The sequence below is a fragment of the Saccopteryx leptura genome, chromosome 1 (assembly GCF_036850995.1).
Source record: "Saccopteryx leptura isolate mSacLep1 chromosome 1, mSacLep1_pri_phased_curated, whole genome shotgun sequence".
NCBI classification, from domain to species: domain Eukaryota; kingdom Metazoa; phylum Chordata; class Mammalia; order Chiroptera; family Emballonuridae; genus Saccopteryx; species Saccopteryx leptura.
Genome location: NC_089503.1, coordinates 81,321,104 through 81,342,370, shown reverse-complemented (window position 1 = coordinate 81,342,370; position 21,267 = coordinate 81,321,104). Strand labels below are relative to the sequence as shown.

Here is a 21,267-nt window from a genome sequence, read left to right as displayed (position 1 = left end):
GTGATAAAGACGTAGATGCTAATCCAAGGCTCTCCTACTTGGTGGTATGACTTTGAGTTCATTATTTAGTCTTTTTAGACCATAAGTTGCTCATTTGTAAAATGAGAATAATAACTAACAGGATTGTTGGGGACAAGAATCATCTAATCAAAAATAGTGCATCACCCTGTGCTTACATAAAGGTGTTCAGGAATGACTAGTTTCTCCCTTCTCCGAATGACAACTGAGTAAATGACTGGCTCAGGTCTGCACAGCACGCTGTTGTAATCTTGAAGCAGTGTTCGCCTGACCAGTGGCGCCCTCTTCTGACCGCCCTCCGCTTGTACAGGTTATTCAGACCAAAGACTTGCAGTTGTTGAGCTGGAGCAGTTGTCCTGATTACTGCTACAGAATAAATATTTGTGTTGTGGAAATAGAAACTCCTGTTTAGTTGACAAAATCTACCATAGGAGAGAGAAGAGAGAAACTTAGCTTTAAGAAGGTACCTCTTTTTTTGTTTTTTAAATCCCCAGTAAGTAATGTATATGTACAAGGTGGGGCAAAAGTAGGTTTACAGTTGTGAGTACATGAAGCACAGAGTTCATTCTTGTATTATTATTTATTAATTATTGTATTATTTTCCATGCAAACAAATCTAAACCTACTTTTGCATCACCCTGTATTATAGAAGAACAATGCCGATGAGGAAAAAGAAGAAAATATTTTAAAACACCTTTAATTCTATAACTAGGAGAGAAACATGATTAAATCATGGTTATACTTATGTACTTACTCATATATTGGAAACAGAATGACATAATTTTAAAAAAATCGACACTATATCTTTCTATCATCTATAACATTATTTTAAGGGTACAATAATACCCTTAAATGTTGAATATTTAGTTTTTGGAGGGGCTTTTACTAATACTAACAATGCTTAGGTCAGTGATAGTCAACCTGGTCCCTACCGCCCACTAGTGGGCGTTCCAGCTTTCATGGTGGGCAGTAGTGGAGCAACCAAAGTATAAATAAAAAGATAGATTTAACTATAGTAAGTTGTTTTATAAAGATTTATTCTGACAAACTTAGTGGAAATCCGACATAAAGTACTTGGTAAGTAATTATTATTATATGCTTTAACTTGCTGTAACTCTGCTTTATAAATTTTATAAAGTAAAGTTACTTCCCTATTTTATAAATCACCATTACTGTGGAACCGGTGGGAGGTTAGAAAATTTTACTACTAACAGAGATACAAAAGTGGGCGGTAGGTATAAAAAGGTTGACTATCCCTGGCTTAGGTGATCATCCTTTAAATTGTGGAGCCATGTACCTAATTTTTTCATTTTATTTAAAGTTTCAAGGGCATTGTGAGTTTTAGTCATTCTCTATTAAACTGTAAACATTCCTTCTTAACAGAGCAATGAGATAATGACTATATGAAGCCTGTAGCCCAGGGACTGGCAGATATTTTTCCAGTAATGACTTGTCCCTCACCTACATTTTATACCTTGAATTAGCAGGAATGAGTCTTAGGAGGAGAGAAGGAGAGAGGACTGTAAGGCCAGAAAGGTGGTAGACAAATGTTGTACTCATCTTAAATTTCCACATGTATTTCACTATGGAAGTCCCCTCTTTTTTTAAAGAATGAGATATTTATTTTTCTGATTCAAAATATGTAATAGAAAATGTAAAAAACTAGGAAGGCTTAGATAAAGTAATCAAAATCACATAATCAGTAATATTTTGATATACTTTCATTATTTGCTCTATGCATTTAAATTTAACTTGGTTATTTTGTTTCACTTTTTTCTTTTACCATTGTATTATAAGAATTATTTCTTTTCATGAAATATTCTTTTTTTTTTTCTTTTTTTTTTCCTGAAGCTGGAAATGGGGAGAGACAATCAGACAGACTCCCGCATGTGCCCGACCGGGATCCACCCGGCATGCCCACCAGGCGCGACGCTCTGCCCACCAGGGGGCGATGCTCTGCCCCTCTGGGGCGTCGCTCTGCCGCGACCAGAGCCACTCTAGTGCCTGGGGCAGAGGCCAAGGAGCCATCCCCAGCGCCCAGGCCATCTTTGTTCCAATGGAGCCCCGGCTGCCGGAGGGGAAGAGAGAGACAGAGAGGAAGGAGGGGGGGGGGGAGAAGCAAATGGGCGCTTCTCCTATGTGCCCTGGCCGGGAATCGAACCCGGGTCCCCCGCACGCCAGGCCGACGCTCTAGCTCTACTGCTGAGCCAACCGGCCAGGGCCGAAATATTCTTTAAAAGTAATAGTACTCATCATATAGGTATATCATTATTCATTTAATCATTCTTTTAATATTGGGCATTTAAGTATTTTAATATTATTTAAGTATTTTATATTAAGTATTTTAATATATAGCTGAAATAGGTATCTTCTGTTGGCATCCTTGATTATTACTTTAAAATACGGAATATCTCAAGAGGCTCATGGTTTATGGCTGATTCTCCATTTTGGGTTGTGAACAGCTGTTGATGACTCCATGCCTAAATATGTTAATTCACTGGGACTGCAAAGTGGTGATATTCTAATTTCATGACTTCTTTTTCAGCTATTAGTTGAACTATTTCTAAAAAGAAATACTTTCAGTTATCTGTACAGCTAGTGCTGGACTTACGACCACGATTGGCTCCGACAGACTGGTCGTAACATGATTGGGTCGTAAGTTGAGTAGGCTATATGGACAGTACTGTGAAATGTTATAAAAATCTTTTAAGTCATATTTTATCATAATTTTCTTGCATTATTTTTATATATTATAATTTTCTCTGTTCATTTTATGCCATTTGTATCTTCTCTACACCATTTTGTTTCTTATTTTTACATTTGTCAGGTTTAAGTAAAACTCTGCATTACCAGTACAACTGGTTTAATATTTGCAAAGACAGTTTACTCTTGGTAGACATCTTGGGAGGGGTTTGATGAAAAATATCCAAGACACAAAACACAAATTGCTGTACCGAGTCTGGGATAACAGTTGAAATGGTGCACACGGAGATGGTAGTGCTGCCGGAAGCTGGTCCGCACTGTCGTACGCGCAGCTGGGCAACACTTGCGCTGCCAGACATGGAGCAGTGGCTAGCAATTGTGGTCATAAAGTCGAATGGTCATAAGTTGCATAGGTCGTAAGTCGACCAATATTTGTATTTTGTTTAACCAGTAGTTCAGTTCATATAAGAAAGCCAGAGAAAATGCTTGATTGTCTCCTTTATTACCTGTTTTCCAAATAGTGAATTTATTTCCTATTATCCCATGAAGGTGATTGATTTTTTAAAGTATTATGAATGCATGTATTTAACATGCATTTAACTTAACATTTTTAATCCATTGCAGATAACATTTTTTGGAGTTATAATTTTTCTTCCCAGAGAGGTTTTTCAGGTTATCTCCTTTCTTTTGACATAACTCTAGCAGTCTTTGCTATCTGGTATGACAAGATAAACTCATTAGGAAATCTTACACATTTCTTGTACTAGAATCGGAATAGCCATTTTTCTAAGAAGTCCTGGTTTCTGTTTGTAGGAAATGGTATTTCAAACCATAATCTGGGTGTTAAGGATGCTTACCTGCCTCTGAGTAGGTCCTGTTTCTAGGTCTTTTCAGGGACTAGAGCTAGGAAATATTTACACATATTTTAAAGATAAAGGATTTCATACTGATGTATACAATTTAATTTTATTGCTGAAGAGTGTTTAATATAACTTCATCTAAATATGTGTGTATCTCCTTTCTCTCGCACCAGGAATCCTGTTTCTAGGGACACGGGGTGCTAACCTGAGTATGTTATGTAGTCTGTGCTGCCACAGCTGCAGGGTAGCAACAGTAATACTACCGTCACCAGTACAACTACTAAAAAGTTCATTTTTTGTATTTGCTCTCCCCATTCTCCCAGTTTTTAAAATACATTTTAATGTTTACATTGTCAGAATATATAGTAATATAAGAGCCTTTATATATTCTCCCTTTCGTACATAAACTTTACCTTCAACCTCTGACTTCTACAAGTAGCTAAATCTATATTTTGTGCTCACACCAGTGAAGTGCTCTTGTAAATAATTCACCAAGGGCTCATGGGAACAATATTTTGAGTATTTACATGGTGATAGCAATTTATGTTCATTTTACAGGATGTACAAAAGGAGGTTTACAGTTGTGAGTACATGAAACAGGGTTTATTCTTGTATTATTTATTAATTATTGTATTATTTTCCACATAAACCACCGCACACCTACTTTTGTCCTACCCCATATTTGAAAGTCAGTTTTGCTGGACATAAAACCCTTGGCTTACTCTGGCTGGTTGGCTCAGTGGTAGAGCATTGGCCCAGTGTGTGGAAATCCTGGGTGGATTGCTGGCCAGGGCACATAGGAAAAGCGCCCATCTGCTTCTCTACCCTTCCCCCTTTCCTTTCTCTCTATTTCTCTCTTTGGAGGCTCCATTGGAACAAAAGTTGGCCCAGGTGCTGAGGATGGCTCCATGGCCTCTGCCTCAAGCACTAGAATGGCTCTTGTTGCAATGGAGCAACGCACCAGATGGGCATCTCCCCCTAGTGGGCTTGCCAGGTGGATTCGGGTTGGGTGCATGCGGGAGTCTGTCTCTCTGCCCCTGCTTCTCACTTCAGAAAAATTAAAAAAAAAATCCTTCGGCTTACATCTGATTTTCTTGAGTGTCTTAAGTATGTTGCTTATTTTCTTTTGGCCAACAATTTTAAAGTCCAGTGATAAAATAATTTTTTTTTCCTTATAAGTCACTGATTTTGCTTGGATGTCCATCCAATTGTTTTTCTTTTTTTTTTTTAATGGTTACTTTGCCAGAATATGTCTTTATGTTGTGTGTTCTGGGTCTCTATTCCAGGTATGCATGTATGTTACTTTAATTTCCAATTTTTTTTAAGTGAGAGGAGGGGAGATAGACTACCACATGTGCCCCAACCGGGATCCACCAGGCAACCCCATCTGGGCCAATATTTGAATCACCAAGCTAACCTCTGTGTGTGGGGCCCATGCTTAAACCAGTTGAGCCACTGGCTGTAGGAGATGAAGAGGGAGAGAAGGGGAGAGCGGGAGGGGAAGAGAAACAGGTGGTTGCTTCTCATGTGTGACCTAACCTGGGATCGAACCCAGGATGTCGGCACACTGAGCTGATGCTATATCCACTGAGCCAACCAGCCAGGACCTCCTGCTATTGGTATTTTATGGAATTTTTTTATGGATGTCAACCTATAATGGATGAACATTCACTTTTGATTTCCTGTGGTGTATGCTTTTTTCCAGGCAAAGGGTGGAGGTTATGAAAGTGAAGATGCCTATCAAAATGCAGAATTAATTTTTCTAGATATCCACAATATTCATGTTATGAGAGAATCATTACGAAAACTTAAGGAGATTGTGTACCCCAACATCGAGGAGACCCACTGGCTATCTAACTTGGAATCTACTCACTGGCTAGAACATATTAAGGTGGGTTATTTCCTGATACTATTATAGAAAGTATGTCAGACAGGGTCTTTCTCTGCCCTTCATCTGTTTGGCTCTTACAGGTGGAATCAAGGTGAAGGTGCCTTTCTTAAACAGTGAAAAACTGAGACCTGCCTTAATAGAACTACTACTCAGTTTTGGTGTTTGAGTGACTGTCCTTTTAGTGCACATTTGGTTTTGTTGTACTTCTTTCACTTTCCTTCTCATCCTGCCGGAACTCTCCCGTCCTCCAGGCCCCAGTTCATGTTGCATTTATTCCATGAAGTCTTACGAGATTGCATCCATTTCCATTTTCCCTGACATTTTCACTTTACTTTTTCTTTCCATTTCATTAGGTTACTACCTTGCACTTTTATTTAATTATTTTTGTGTGTCAACCAGTGTATATTGTTAATTCAGTGGAGATCAGGGCTGGGTAAATTGTAATAGTATTTTTTTTTACCCCCTCAGGAGCTAGGGCAGCACTATCTGTGTGGTTAACAGGTATCCAATAGATACTTGTATGTGATTTGCCCAATATGTTAATACAGTGTTTGAAGCACCAAATGTGATTTTATTTAATATAGTTATATATTTTTCAGGTATGGTCTGAATTTCATTAACAAAGCTTACCAAAATATAGACTTCTATAACCTCATCTATTAATATTATGAAATAAAGGGAAATGAGATTTTTTTCATGTTAAGAAGCAGCAGACTCTACTCACATCAAGGTCTCTGAAATTCAGACAAATTGAAGATAAGGCCAGTTTGCTCTCCTGAGAAGTGTAGACTGTTTTTACTGTTGTTTGTCTTCTAGAAACTTGAATGTAGCAAAGTATAAACACTCATGTGCATGTGGCCTATCAGTTATGTGATGTATCAAGCCCTAAGACTTGATTTGGAACTAACATAGATTGTCTCTTTCACTTCTATAAATTTCGATCATTTCACTAGCAGATTCAACATTCTCTCTAAAAAGCTGGCTGTAATGAAGACATGTTTTTCTCAGAGGTACAAGAGGCACAATTGTGCAGACGACCATCAGTGCACCCAATCCTCACACCTTGCAAGGCTTACCCACTTTCTTCTGATCCTTGCTCAGCTGTCACCTCTCACAGAGGTCTTTTCCCCCGACCACTCCATACAAAGTAACAGTTCTGTAGAACCCTCTCAACCTGTATGGCGCTTTCCGCTACTACCCTCTGACACGTTATATAGTTCCTCCTTTTATTTGCATCTGGCTGGTATCACCAGCCAGACTGTAAACTTTATTAATAATCTAACACTTGATTCTGTTCACTGCTTTATCTCAGAGCACAGCCTGCCACATAGTAAGGGACTCCATAAATGTTTGGAGTTTTTTAAATAAATGAATGCATGAATTAAAAAAAACCACTTTGGTTAACTGTTCCTGGTAAGTCTTAAATTTCCAAATGTTCTAATTCTTTGGGTCACTGATTTTTAAGTCTGGAGATGTGTTTAAATTACTGCTGGGTTATTTAAAATATTGAGTTAGGATTAGTGGAGATTGGAGCCTAGGCACTTTAGGGGAAAAAAATAGATGCTTCCAGATGACTCGGAGGCATGGTCAAGATTGAGATTGCCTCAGGGTACCCCATTGCCAGAACATGCCTACAGTTATGATGGGAAGGAGATTCTCTAACCTAGCTAGTAAATCTGGTTTCTTTTATTCTGATCTGTGTTTACAGAACCATGTTGTTCTTTTAACTATGATCTGATCACTGAAGAGTAGGGCTAGATTGTCCGTTTAAAGATATTATATTTTTGTGTTTCTTTTTTGGTTACATCTAATTCTGTCTAGTTTTAACTCAAGATCAACTTCAGAAAAGGTAAATTATTTTGCAAAGAGTTTCTGCATATTTTTAAAAAACTAAAATTATTTTCAATACCAGTTAAATTGACATGTATTGATCTGATGAGAAATTTTCATTTATACCGATACAGAAAAGTAGCTTACTCTCAAGTTTTATACTGTGCTTTCTGTATGCTTTATGACTTAAACAGTAAAATAAATGCTGTGGAAGCTATAAGAGATCAGTGTTATTGTTTATATAGTCTAATTTGCTTAAGTGAGCCTTGTTATAAATAACAGATAAGACTTCAGTTAGGATATTTATTTAAATGGATGATGTTTGGAATATTTGAGTATTCTTAGAAACATTTTTTTAGAACTTAGATCTTTTTTTCTCTTTCTCATACTGTTGATTTGTTTAGTACTCAAAGTACCTTATATTTGAATAGTTCATTGTACAGATTAATAGGAATCTGCATTTATGAGTGTTTTCTAGTTTTAAAAACAAAATTTATATACTTTGTTATTTAAAAAAATTTTTCTAGGAAGGGGCCAATTTTTTTCCCATATATTTTTGAGACAACTATCTAGCAAAACTCTATTTTTGAATTTTGATGGCCCTGGCTGGCTAGCTGGCTTAGTGGATAGAGTGTTGGCCCAGCATGTAGACATCCTGGGTTTGATCCCTGGTCAAGGCACACGTGAGAAGTGGCCATCTGCTTCTCTCTCCCTTCCTCTCCCCCTTCTCTTTTTCTTCCCCTTCCACAACCAGTGTCTTTTTTTCCCCCCCACAATCAGTGTCTTGATTGGTCTGATGGTCAGCCCTGGGTGCTGAGGATAGCTTGGTTCATTCAAGCGTCGGCCCCAGACCAGGTTACCGGGTGGATCCTGGTCAGGGTGCATGTAGGAGTTGGTCTATCTCCTCTCCTCTCTCTTAAAAAAATTTTTTTAAGGAGCATTTAATTTTTATTTTATTAAAAAATATCTGTTTTACAGCTTATTCTTGCTGGGGCTCTTAGGATTGCTGACAAAGTCGAGTCAGGAAAGACGTCTGTGGTGGTACACTGCAGTGACGGCTGGGACCGCACAGCTCAGCTGACCTCCCTCGCCATGGTCATGCTGGATGGCTACTACCGCACCATCCGAGGGTTTGAAGTTCTTGTGGAGAAGGAATGGTTAAGCTTTGGGCATCGATTTCAGCTTGTGAGTGAAGAACCTTGACTTGATGTAGTGATATACACTTCTCATCTCATCAGGCTTGTGAATATAATGCTTTTTATTTATTAGATATTCAACTAAAATTATCATTTATTCTGGAGAGGTAATTTCTCAGAACATTTTTGTTTTGGAAAGTATTAGGCTATCCTATTGCAGCTTTGCAGACTGGAGCCAGGGCTAGCTGTTGGTCCGGCGTCTGACCCAGGGTCTTCTGAGGGCTCTACCAGGAAACGTCAGGTAGCTTTCCATGATTTCCCGGGTGTCCTCTCCACCTGTGCGGCTCAGGTTAGCATGAATAGTTACGGAATTACAAGGCACTTCAAGCTTTTCCTGTAGAGTTAAAAAAAAATTAGAATGGCTTAATTATTCCCAATTTAAAGTAGGCCTGTTCACACAGGATCAGGGTCTAGAAAAACCTGGAATTAAAGAAAAAAAAAAAAGACTGTAACTCAGAACTGGGAACAAAACAACTTTCCATTATCCTTCTTAATGTACCAGCACAGCGATGACCATGTGTATGGGAAGTGTTCAGTTAGTTTTATGGAAATGACAAATTTTTGTGCCCTCAATATATATCCAAAAATGTATGTTGATGTTATTGTTGCTATTAAATTTAAGTGTCTAGTCCGGGCAGTGATTACTGGAATGTCTTCTGTGGTGTCGCCAAGATGATTGTTTAGTTTCTTCATTAACTAGAAATAAGCAACAGATAAAAGTTTTCCAAAATCTAATTTTTACTCAGAAGCTTGAATTTTATCCTTGGCAACAAATGCTGTCCATTGTTTCCCTTGAGGTATCATTTCCTCTTTCAAGTCAAAATGACGTTCCCTGAAAAAGTGTTGGTTCCTTCCATCCTACTTAGGTTTGCAGCAGAAGCACATTATGTGTACGCCCCATTTTGTTACATGGAATATTTTTAAGATGTATTCAGTGGGAGAGATTAAATAAAGTTAATACGTTTTACTGCTTCATCAAGGAAACTGGCTTGAGAGACTGGCTTTGTCCCCTTTCACCTCACTGGTGGTACATGGGTAGCAGACAGAACGTAACTACTGATGCAGTTTAAATAAGTCCCCTGCCTTGCTTGATTCCTGCTCAGGTACCAAAAGTTTTCTCTTTCATCACTTTTGCACCATTGGTGCAAACGTCAGTGAATTGAAAAAGGCAATTTTTTTTTAGCATTATGAAATAACTTTTGACCTCACAGTTTCCCCCTTTCCCGCAATGTCCCTAACCCCCAGAAGTCTATGGACCATACTTTTAGAATCAGTGGCTTTCGGATATGGAGTAGAGGTATGTTTTGGTCATCTGGGGCGAAGGTCCTCAGAGGAGGAAAAAAACTGAGAAACTTGGGTGAGGGCATGCTCGGAGGGCGGAAGTCAAGCATTTTCTAAAGGTTTAGGAAGGTTTGTGCTGTGCACTTCTTGATCAAGACAGACTAGAGCTAAGATGCCACAGGTCCTCACATGCACTGACCCAGCGTCAGAGGAGGAGGGTGCTTCCGGAGGCTGCGGTACAAGTAATATAATACTCAGGAAAGAATTAGATTTCCAGGACAAACATCTGAGCTCCGAAGTCTTCCTGCCCCTGTCTTCCGTTATCAGCCTTTTAGGATCTAAGTTTTATTTATTAAACAAAGTTGTCGTTCCTATTATAGGTACCTCTTGTTAAAAATAATCTAGCAGTTTGTACTTCAAAATGTTAATAGGCATTTCATAGGTAGGGTGATGGGTGATTTCTGTTTTCTTGGCTGTACTCTTTTAAAAAGATTTTGATTTTTTAAAAATATTGAGAAAATAGTACTTTTATTGGAAAATAAAATTACTTCCGTTAAAAAATGAAAAATCCCAGAAAGTTCATATATTATTTCACTGTCTTTGCTTTAGAGACTCGGCCACGGAGATAAAAATCACGCAGACGCGGACAGATCGCCTGTTTTTCTTCAGTTTATTGACTGTGTCTGGCAGATGACAAGACAGGTAACATATGTATCCACTCTTGCATCTCTTTTAAGCCATCCAGACAGAGTTGGGAGATTTGGTCACTGATTATCCTACATTTCTTGTAAAATGAAAATTCTTGTAAGGTTTCTAGGTATTAGAAGTATGACCCGATTATCATATTGTGAATTAAGCTAAAGAATATTATTTGGGAGTAGTATTCAACACTTGACAATTTGATTCTATTAGCATCTCAGTGGCACTGATAACAACCCCAGAGGTTTGCGAGGTGTCCTCCTTGTTTTAGACAAGTAGTGCTAACTAACGGCAGTGTCTTCACCCAGAAGCTCAGGAATGGATCGCTAAAAAGTAAAGAAATGAAGAAATTGGCAAGTAGTTTTAGTGGGAAATGGGTTCAGTGGGAAAGTATAACAAGGTAAGTATATAATAGATTCAGTTTCCCCCCTTAGGTAGGGAGAGTTTTTTTAGACTTCCTGCCAACTTCACAAGAAAATGATGTGAAATTTAATGTAAATGGATTTAGCTTTTTGGGGAATATTTATACAAAGGAGATTGGAAACCACCTGGTTTAATATGGGGTCACACTACTAATGAGGCAGGGGTTTGGTTGGTGTTTTAAAAATATTTAACTCGACTCATGAAAAATCATCTCAAAACCCAGAAGTTGGGTACAGCTCATTGGTATGTCAGTAAATTATTCACCCAAGGGTTCATGAGACTGCAGACAACTGAGAGCCTGTTTTTGTTGTTTTATTTTTTTTCTTTCAGTTGTATTGCCACATGAATATAAGGTAGGGCAACTGCTGGTTCTGCTTTGCTTTAGGATCACATTTTAGCTTCAAGAAACTACTACTTATTTCATTAAAAGTAAGTGGTGATCTTAGGAGAAATACATCAATTATACAGCACATTGAATAGTTTGTTTTTTCCCCTGTAAGAATTTGGGTGGATTAATTTGAAACCTGCCAGGTTAAACTGTTGTACTGGGTATGACTATAGTATGTTGAGTCTGGTATTTTCACACATATACTACAAATGTTTATACAAATCAGTTGTGTTCTGTCATTAGGCCCTCATGTGTTGTGGGGAGGGGAGATGCTACATACTTATTTTAATAATGTTTATTTCTTGTGAGTAGGTTTGATTTTTTGGGGGGGCACAATAAACACTTTTAATTTTAATTTTTTAATTTTAATGGGGTGACATCACTAAATCAGGGTACATATGTTCAAAGAAAACATCTCCAGGTTATCTTGTCATTCAATTATGTTGCATACCCATCACCCAAAGTCAGATTGTCCTCCGTCACCTTCTATCTCGTTTTCTTTGTGCCCCTCTCCTCCCCCCCCCCCCCAACCACCACACTCTTGTCCATGTCTCTTAGTCTCGTTTTTATGTCCCACCAATTTATGGAATCATGTAGTTCTTGGTTTTTTCTGATTTACTTATTTCACTTCATATAATGTTATCAAGATCCCACCATTTTGTTGTAAATGATCCAATGTCATCATTTCTTATGGCTGAGTAGTCCATAGTGTATATGTGCCACATCTTCTTTATCCAGTCATCTATTGAAGGGCTTTTTGGTTGTTTCCATGTCTTGGCCACTGTGAACAATGCTGCAATGAACATGGGGCTACATGTGTCTTTACATATCAATGTCTCTGAGTTTTGGGGGTATATACCCAGTAAAGGGATTGCTGGGTCATAAGGTAGTTCTATTTTCAGTTTTTTGAGGAACCACCATACTTTCTTCCATAATGGTTGTACTACTTTACATTCCCACCAACAGGGAATGAGGGTTCCTTTTTCTCCACAGCCTCTCCAACACTTGCTATTATCTGTCTTCTTGATAATAGCTCATCTAACAGGTGTGAGGTGGTATCTCATTGTAGTTTTGATTTGCATTTCTCTAATAACTAATGAAGATGAGCATCTTTTCATATATCTGTTGGCCATTTGTATTTCTTCCTGGGAGAAGTGTCTGTTCATGTCCTCTTCCCATTTTTTTATTGGATTGTTTGTTTGTTTGTTGTTGAGTTTTATGAGTTCTTGTATATTTTGGATATTAGGCCCTTATCTGAGCTGTTGTTTGAAAATATCATTTCCCATTTAGTTGGCTGTCTATTTTGTTGTTTCTCTTGCTGAGCAAAAACTTCTCAGTCTGATGTAGTCCCATTTATTTATCTTTGCCTTCACTTCTCTTGCCTTTGGAGTAAAATTTATAAAATGCTCTTTAAAACCAAGGTCCATGAGTTTAGTACCTATGTCTTCTTCTATGTACTTTATTGTTTCAGGTCTTATATTTAGGACTTTGATCCATTTTGAATTAATTTTAGTACAAGGGGACAAACTGTAGTCGAGTTTCATTGTTTTGCTTGTGGTTTTCCAGTTTGATTTTTTTCCTTCAGAATTACCTTTGAAGTAGTATATTAGCTATATAAATCCTTATACCAGGGGGCCGCCTCTGCCATTTTATATAAGGGACTTGAGTATTTGTGGATTTTGGTATCTGCAAAGGGTTTTAGAAGCAATTCCCTGTGAATACTGAGGAATAACTATAGTAATTTTGGGGAAAGTCAAAATAATATGCTTATACAAGGACTTGTTGACCATATGGGGATAGTCGCCCCTAACCAGTCCTAGGATTAAAATAATTTAACAACCAGTTCTCTGCACTAATGATCATTTTAAGCAGGGGTCCCCAAACTTTTTACATAGGGGGCCAATTCACTGTCCCTCAGGCCGTTGGAGGGCCGGACTATAAAAAAAACTATGAACAAATCCCTATGCACACTGCACATATCTTATTTTAAAGTTAACAAAACAAAACAGGAAAAAATACAATATTTAAAATAAAGAACAAGTAAATTTAAATCAACAAACTGACCAGTATTTCAATGGGAACTATGGGCCTGCTTTTGGCTAATGAGATGGTCAATGTCCGGTTCCATATTTGTCACTGGTAGCAGTAACAAGTGATGTGACGTGCTTCTGGAGCCGTGACGCGTGCGTCCCGCATCACCGGAAGTAGTACTGTACGTGAGCGACACTGGGCTTTGTGTCGCTCTCACTGACCACCAATGAAAGAGGTGCCCCTTCCGGAAGTGCTGTGGGGGCCAGATAAATGGCCTCAGGGGGCCACATGCGGCCTGCGGGCCATAGTTTGGGGACCCCTGCCTTATACCAATTCTTTTTTTGAATATATGACTAAAAATAGTAGACCCACTTTTTACTGTTACCGTTTTCCATTTTTAAATAACATTGACTATTGGCAAAAATCAAATATGCTATTATCAAAGGACTAGGAAAGTTGTTTGGATCCATGGCATCAACTGATGGTTGTGTGGCTGCTTTCCCAGAGACCTACCTCAAAGGGACAACATCTGTGAATGGATTAGTTCTGGTATGTTTAAGAGAAGAATCAGTTACCAGTTGTTTGCATAGCAGAGTATATGACAAGTACGTTTCTTCCTTAGTTGTTGTGTTCACTTTCTATATGCTATCTATCTAAAAGCAGTTTCACTTTAGTTCTGAGCTTAAGTTACTGAAAAATCAGCTTCATCTTGTTTCTTAGATAGAACTTGTATTTTCTTCCTGACCATAAAATATGTTTCAATGTTTATTGGCAGTCTTCAGTTTTACAAATAATTAAATGTTTGTGCAGATACTTAAATAGCACATTTGTGAGAATGGGAATTATGTTGCGATGTTCCGGACTCCACCGCTGTTCCTCCCCTTATCCTCTCCCTTCACTGCTGGGATCAGGAAGCAGTGGATGAAGGGCCCTTTAGATTTTAAAACATGTAAGAACAAAATAGCCCTCCTTTGCTGAAGGTTTTATAGCAATTCCAGCAGTTAATGCTCTATTTTAGTTTTGTTGGAGGAACTACTCACTGATTAAACTGTCTTCTCATAACTGAGCTAATAGTCTTGCCAAGATAATGAAAATAATCACAAGCTCAGTTCTTTTAGACTACTGTTTAATGAGTCAGAGTGCATTCACAGTTGGCTAATAAATTTGTTAAGAGTATGTAACAATATAGGAAAGCGGATTTAGTTTGTAAATAAATGGGATTTGACAAAGTTTCTTGACAGATAATTGGCTTTTTGTTGATAGGTACTTGACCACTTGCTTCCTTCAGCTTCATGGCCACAGCATGCTAGGTACCCTTCATTGTCTGAGTAATTTGCCACATTACCCTGCTATGGCTTCCTGAAATTTAGAAAACTTTAAGGTCTTTTTACCCCCATCCACTTTGCTTACAGTTAATACTATTTTCCTTAACTATTGGGTAGAGATCATCCTAAGAAAAACTTGCAACAAAATTTTATTTCCCAAATCTGCAATCCAAATACTGATGGAATCCCTTTTCACAATCATATAATTGGTACAATCTTACATAGAAACTTCGGAATAATCTTGAATTATTACACCGACAGGATGGATTACCTTCCTGTTGTGATCTGTAATTCTTTCTTGATTAAGTCCCCACAAGTTGTGTTGTGTAATACTAAGTAAGGCATCCAGTGGGTTACAGATAATGTTTGTCTGGATGTTCCTTGAAAAGACAAGCAGGTTGGCTTTTACATAAGCTGCACCTCTGCCTTGGGTACTTATTTTTGTACATTGCTGACATTTTCTGGAGACCTTGATGCTGTGTGTGTGTGTGTGTGTGTGTGTGTGTGTGTGTGTGTGTGAGAAATTCCTAAACATAAAACAATGTTTTTGAAATTTAAAGAAAACTCTTACTATGTTGTTTATGGTCATTTTTGGCAGAGAAAGAGTAGAGTTATCAGAATTGCCCAGGTCAAAATTCACCAGCCTGAAAGTTTAGGGTTAGCAGATAAGGGGGATACAGAAACATCAAGGGCAGACCATTCAAATTCTTGCTGCGTGAGGAGATTTTTGGGAGAAATTTTAGAAAAGTGGTAAAGTGACCTTTGAACAGAAAACCTAGCAGATAATGTCACAGTGGCTTACAAGTATAGTTTTAAATGTTGTTTAGCCTAATTTTAAGAAGTATTACAAAAGATCTACCCACATACAGGGATGAATATGTTTGAAAATGTCTTAATAGATTTGTTCGTGGTGTTTGATTTGCAGTTTCCAACAGCATTCGAATTCAATGAATATTTTCTCATTACCATTTTGGACCATCTATATAGCTGTTTATTCGGAACATTCCTTTGTAATAGTGAACAGCAGAGAGGAAAAGAGGTAAGACAGAAGCCCTGTCTTGGTCTAGCCCCAGTGCGCTTTCCCTACTCGAGTGCGTTTTGTGATGGGTTACATGAACAGTTGTTCTTTTGAATGATTTCTTTGACCATACTTGATCTTATATGCTTTAATATGATTACTTCTTTGCATATATCTGAACCTGATCTATTTTAAAGTACCTCTGCTGCAAGGTTAGATGACGATGCCAGCTAGCTGTCAGGTAAGTTGATGTGCTAAAGAGAACTGAAGTGTGTGTGTCTAAGGAGCACCAGTGCACCTGTTACACCTTGCAGGATGGAAATCCTTCAGAGCAGGTGCAGAAAAATGTAATTGGTAAAATATATGCCTTTGAATGAATGGAGAGATCAAATCCAAAAATATATTGTTAATAAGACATTGTAGTTTTATATTGTAAAAGAATAATGTTAAACATTCAAACACACTGTGTATAAAGTTAGTTTGTTACCCCAGTTCCCCAGAGGTAGTGCTGGTGGTTGCTCTTATTTAGGACAAACCAATAAGGATTACTTCTGTTTTCCTCAAAATGCACTCATCCTGTGCATGGAATTCTGAATCATTGATTGGTGTATCCCTCTGCATCAATTTTTATTAAAAAAAAAAAGTGTTTATGAAGTATTTCCCCATGCTTTCCTATAAAGCACAGTGGCAAAAAGTGGTCGCATGGGTTTAAACCTTGGATTTGTCACTTACTGTTAATTTCTGCTGTTAAATGGGAAGGATAGTACTCACTGTTGTGAGGATCAAATAAAATATACCATACAAAACACTACAGTAACTACCATGTAGTAAGTGCTTCTTAAATTTTTAACTTACCATTATATCTTCAGTGTCTGCTAGCACACAGTAAATATTTTCATGAATAGTAGGCACTCAAGAATTTAATACTAGATAATTAAGAATAGCTAGGTTCCAAAGATATCTTCATTTTTTGAGCCTTGACTAGGACTTACTATATCTTGACTTTAAAAAAGAGAAACATTTTTACTGAGGTATAAGTTGCAATCCACATAATTCACTCTACTAAGTGTATAATTTACTGGTTTTTAATATATCTAGTGTTTTACAACCATCACCACTATGTTCAGAACATTAAAAAGAAACTATGTACCTGTTAGTAGTTACTCTCCCTTCCCTTGTCATCCCAGCCCCTGGCAAACACTGATCTGTGTCTATGGACTTGCCTCTTCTGGACATTTCAAAGAAATGGAGGCATTCAAGATACAGCTGGAGTGACTGGCTCCTTTCACTTAGCATAAGGCTCAATTTATAACATGTATCAATACTTCATTCCTTTTTATGGCTGAATATTCCATTATAAACTATTTTATCTATTTATCAGTTGATAGACTTTGGGATTTCTACTTTTTGGCTATTGTAAGCAATGCTACTTTGAACATCTGTGCACAAGATTTTATGTGTATGTTTTCAATTCTCTTGGGCATAAAGCTAAGAGTGGAATTGCTGGCAGTGGTAACTCCATGTTCAGCTCTTTGAGGAGTTGCAGTTTCCCAGTATTCTCTGACTTTAGTGTAAGTGGGGAGCTACCGCTTAAGTGTCCAAGTTATCTCCCTCTAAAGAGATTTTAATTATCATAGTAAACCTCTTTACAACTTTAAAGTATAAATATTTAAAGTATAAATAGCTTACATGATGGAGAATCTTTATTTTCCTTTGTACAGAATCTTCCTAAAAGGACTGTGTCACTGTGGTCTTACATAAATAGCCAGCTGGAAGACTTCACCAATCCTCTCTATGGGAGCTACTCCAATCATGTCCTTTATCCAGTAGCCAGCATGCGCCATCTAGAGCTCTGGGTGGGATATTATGTAAGGTGGAACCCACGGATGAAACCACAGGTAAGTTGTACTGCACACAGTGGAGTACTCATCCGTGCAGTTACGTTTGTCCCCTTAAAGCAACTAAATTATCTGTGCATATTTAAAACTTTTCATTTTCCTTGTTAATAGTTACAGTTGTATAGTAGAAAACACACTAGTTGGGGGTAATCTGTATACTTGGTTCTTATCCTTCCTGACTTGACTTGGATGGCTTTGGACACATCACTTGTCTTTTCTGTCCTCCTCAGTAAAATGCACGTGTCAGACTGGCTACCTTCTGGAGGTCTTGCTTTACTGTGAGAAGTAGCTTTAGGAAAGTTAAGAACTTAACAAAATTCCAGCCCACTTGAAATATGGAATACTTATTAGTGTAAAAACAGTAAACTAAATAATAATAAATCTTTGATCATTGTCTTTTGGACTGTAGTGTCAGTTATTTGTATCTGGAAGAATGCCAGGCTCAGGATGTTCTGTGGAGATGCTGGGGGCAGCAGTGCTGGGAAGGTGGGCTTGGACTCCACAGCTGAAACGTCTGCCATGTTTAGGGAAAGAATTGACTTCGGGTTTGTTTAGGGGTGCCTGCTAGAAATAATTTGTGGTGTTTTGCTCTTGTAGGAGCCCATTCACAACAGATACAAAGAACTTCTTGCTAAACGGGCAGAGCTTCAGAAAAAAGTAGAGGAACTACAGAGAGAGATTTCTAACCGCTCCACCTCATCCTCAGAGAGAGCCAGCTCCCCTGCACAGTGTGTCACTCCTGTCCAGACTGTCGTATGAAATGGCTGGGCCCTCATCACCACGGACTCGTGATTACAATGGCAGCTTTTGGTAGAAAGTCTTCTGAATTTAGAACCCATCTATGAGAGAAATTCAGTTGCTTAATTTATTTTAAATCAGAATTTAGAACTGTAGCAGTGCAGGTGGCTTAAGTGAAATAACCCCATATGTAACACATGCTATTATAACACTCATTTTGTAAGTCACTCGAGAAATATTAAAATGCTTCCATCCTGGAGCCACAGTGGGAATAAGTTTCTAATTTTAAAAGGAAAATGCTTAGATATTTTGGTAAAATCAAAATACCATTTCAAAAATATACCTCCTGGCAGAAGAAAGCTCACTGCACAGAGGCAGAGGGGCATCAATTTTCAAACCAACACTGAAACTCCATGGCAGATGTACAAACTTCAGTCTCATGACAGATCAAACTTGATTCTGCTTTCTCCATTGTGCGTTTTGTTTTTTTTTTGTGGAAAGTGATCTACTTCCATCACCTTCCAGCACCCACCTTCATCATATATAAGGCAGTCTCATAGTTGAAAATTGTTGTCATTATTTATGCTTAAGATGTCTTAGCTGTCTAAAGTGATGCCTCATAGGTGGGCGTGGGGGGAGGACGGAGAGGAGCAAGTACTGAGTAGCTCTCTAGGATTTCAAAGAATTCCACATCCTTCAGATTAGTTTCCGTTTAACCAATTACTAGAAACATGAACATGAAACATTAAAAAAAATCATTATCTACCCTACTTTGGATTTCTTTTGGTATGGCTGAACACAGAAAATTGGTAAGTTTTGAGGCAATATTTTAAAGTTTACTAGGATTGACTCTTTTTCTGGTCTGTAAATTATTTATGGCGAGAAGCACTATGCTCAAATTTTACATGAAACCTTTTACTGCTACTTACTCTCCTTTGAAAATTCTGTAATTCCATCGAATTTAAGATGAAGTCTACCAAAGAACTGACTGCAGTAAAAATGTATTACCATCCTAATGTTGGCGAAGGGGCCCGGCCTCACTGCGCCTGCTGCAGGGCGAGGTCAGGGCTGCTGTAAACACTGGTCCATGACACCTGCTTTCCTCCCTCCGAGAGCCATATGTATGTACTGTAACAAAGGAGCGTCCTGTCCCTTGTGTCTTTTAATAAATTAAAAGAAAATTTCAACTGACTTTTAAACTTTGTCCTTGTCCAAGTTTCTTTTGCAGAAATGTTATTTGGAAACCTTTTTTGAGGAAAGGGCTGTCCATTATCTGCTTCAAAAAAAATGTTGTGGCCCTGGCCGGTTGGCTCAGCGGTAGAGCGTCGGCCTGGCATGCGGGGGACCCGGGTTCGATTCCCGGCCAGGGCACATAGGAGAAGCACCCATTTGCTTCTCCACCTCCCCCCCCCCTTCCTCTCTGTCTCTCTCTTCCCCTCCCGCAGCCAAGGCTCCATTGGAGCAAAGATGGCCCGGGTGCTGGGGATGGCTCCTTGGCCTCTGCCCCAGGCGCTAGAGTGGCTCTGGTCCTGGCAGAACGACACCCCGGAGGGGCAGAGCATCGCCCCTGGTGGGCGTGCCGGGTCAGGCGCATGCGGGAGTCTGTCTGACTGTCTCTCCCCATCTCCAGCTTCAGAAAAATACAAAAAAAAAAAAAATGTTGTATTTGAACCTGTTTTTCCTCTAATACACAAATCAAACAATACTAAAAAAAAATACAGTATTTTTTCACTTGTTAATTCATTATGGTCTGAACCTTAGTCCGGCTCTTCTTGGTCTATGCAAAATTGGTACCAAAGTGATTTCATCATTACGTGAAATTTCTTAAGAAAATGTATCATAGTGTTTAATGGCCAGTCCCTCAGTATTCAAGTTTTCTATTCCAAATATTGTATAAGTAGCTGACTTACACTGCACACCAGGACACTGAAGAGAACCATCCATCAGTGCATTCCAAAGTGGCAGAACTGGACCTAGCAGGAGACTGCAGAGCCAAGGGAGCTGCACTGGTGCTGATGGTGGCCGGCTCCCTAGAAGTGAAAGGGAGGAGACAGTCTGCCCAGCTGCGTGGACTGCTGCTGAGGGTCCCACTGCTCTTCAGCAACACCGGATTTCTGAAGGGAGGACAGAGAGCCAAGGGAACATTCCCGCCTTCTGCTCTTGGACTTCCAGGGCTCCCTCCCTAGAGGCACCCTGACTGGGCTGTGGCACACCCAGAGCCTCAGGTGCTAAGCCCATACCACCTCCACCACCTGCCATCAGTCTTTCTTGTTAAAGCCATTGTTATGCACACTTTTTCAACTTCAGCAGCAAATCAGCTCCAGCATAAGAAACAAAATGTTATGCTATAGCACCACCTTCTGGAATATGAACCTCAAATTGCTAATCTGTTGAACTGTTAGAATCAAAGTAAACAAACAAAGCCTTACCTAAATAAGGTGTTCACGACCCAGATGTGCAACAGAGGTGCACTGTCAAACACTTATGAAAAAATCACAATACGATCATAGCACACAATAAAAATCGCAGCAAACCCAGAGACACAATATTGCACTACACTGGTCAAGCATTCAGCCATGCCCCATCTCCCTCTGCTCCTGGAACAGTGCCCATGCCTTCACCACCGTAGTAGCCACTGAAATGAGTCTTCGGATGTCCTCAGCTACCTGTAAACACACCTTATTCAGGTTGGCATCCACGTTGGCATTTTACACAGATGATTCTTGTATTTGAAAGGTACCGCAATAAAGCTCTCATACAAAATAACTGGATGAATGACACCATAATCCTCTGCTGTTGGCTCTCAGACAAGCTGAAGCAATATTTCCTTTTCAGTTTTCACCTAAGGGAATCAAAAGCTGGAGTGGATTTCCATTTGACTCCTAGCTGAGGGAAGGGTGGGTTTCACTAACATTAAACCACTCTTTTAATTAGGACTTGGAGCCTCTACAATACAAGTGAGGGTTAC

The 21,267-nt window shown here is 38.8% G+C and overlaps 2 protein-coding genes across 6 annotated transcripts in view; one reads left to right on the top strand and one right to left on the bottom strand.

Moving 5' to 3' along the window:
* The window catches only part of MTMR2 (myotubularin related protein 2), a 143,236-nt gene extending 123,738 nt beyond the window's left edge, over positions 1-19,498 (top strand). For all 5 annotated transcript variants that reach the window (XM_066370992.1, XM_066371027.1, XM_066371001.1 and 2 more), the window contains 6 exons: positions 5,287-5,472; positions 8,281-8,487; positions 10,389-10,481; positions 15,571-15,684; positions 17,385-17,561; positions 18,159-19,498. In XM_066370992.1, the coding sequence (XP_066227089.1) occupies positions 5,287-5,472; positions 8,281-8,487; positions 10,389-10,481; positions 15,571-15,684; positions 17,385-17,561; positions 18,159-18,320 (939 nt within the window). In that variant the 3' untranslated portion in view covers positions 18,321-19,498. The remainder of the gene's footprint in view (positions 1-5,286; positions 5,473-8,280; positions 8,488-10,388; positions 10,482-15,570; positions 15,685-17,384; positions 17,562-18,158) is intronic.
* Positions 8,595-21,267, bottom strand: part of CEP57 (centrosomal protein 57) — a 54,594-nt gene continuing 41,921 nt past the window's right edge. The window contains exon 11 of the mRNA XM_066371049.1: positions 8,595-8,832. Within this exon, the coding sequence (XP_066227146.1) occupies positions 8,680-8,832 (153 nt within the window). The 3' untranslated portion in view covers positions 8,595-8,679. The remainder of the gene's footprint in view (positions 8,833-21,267) is intronic.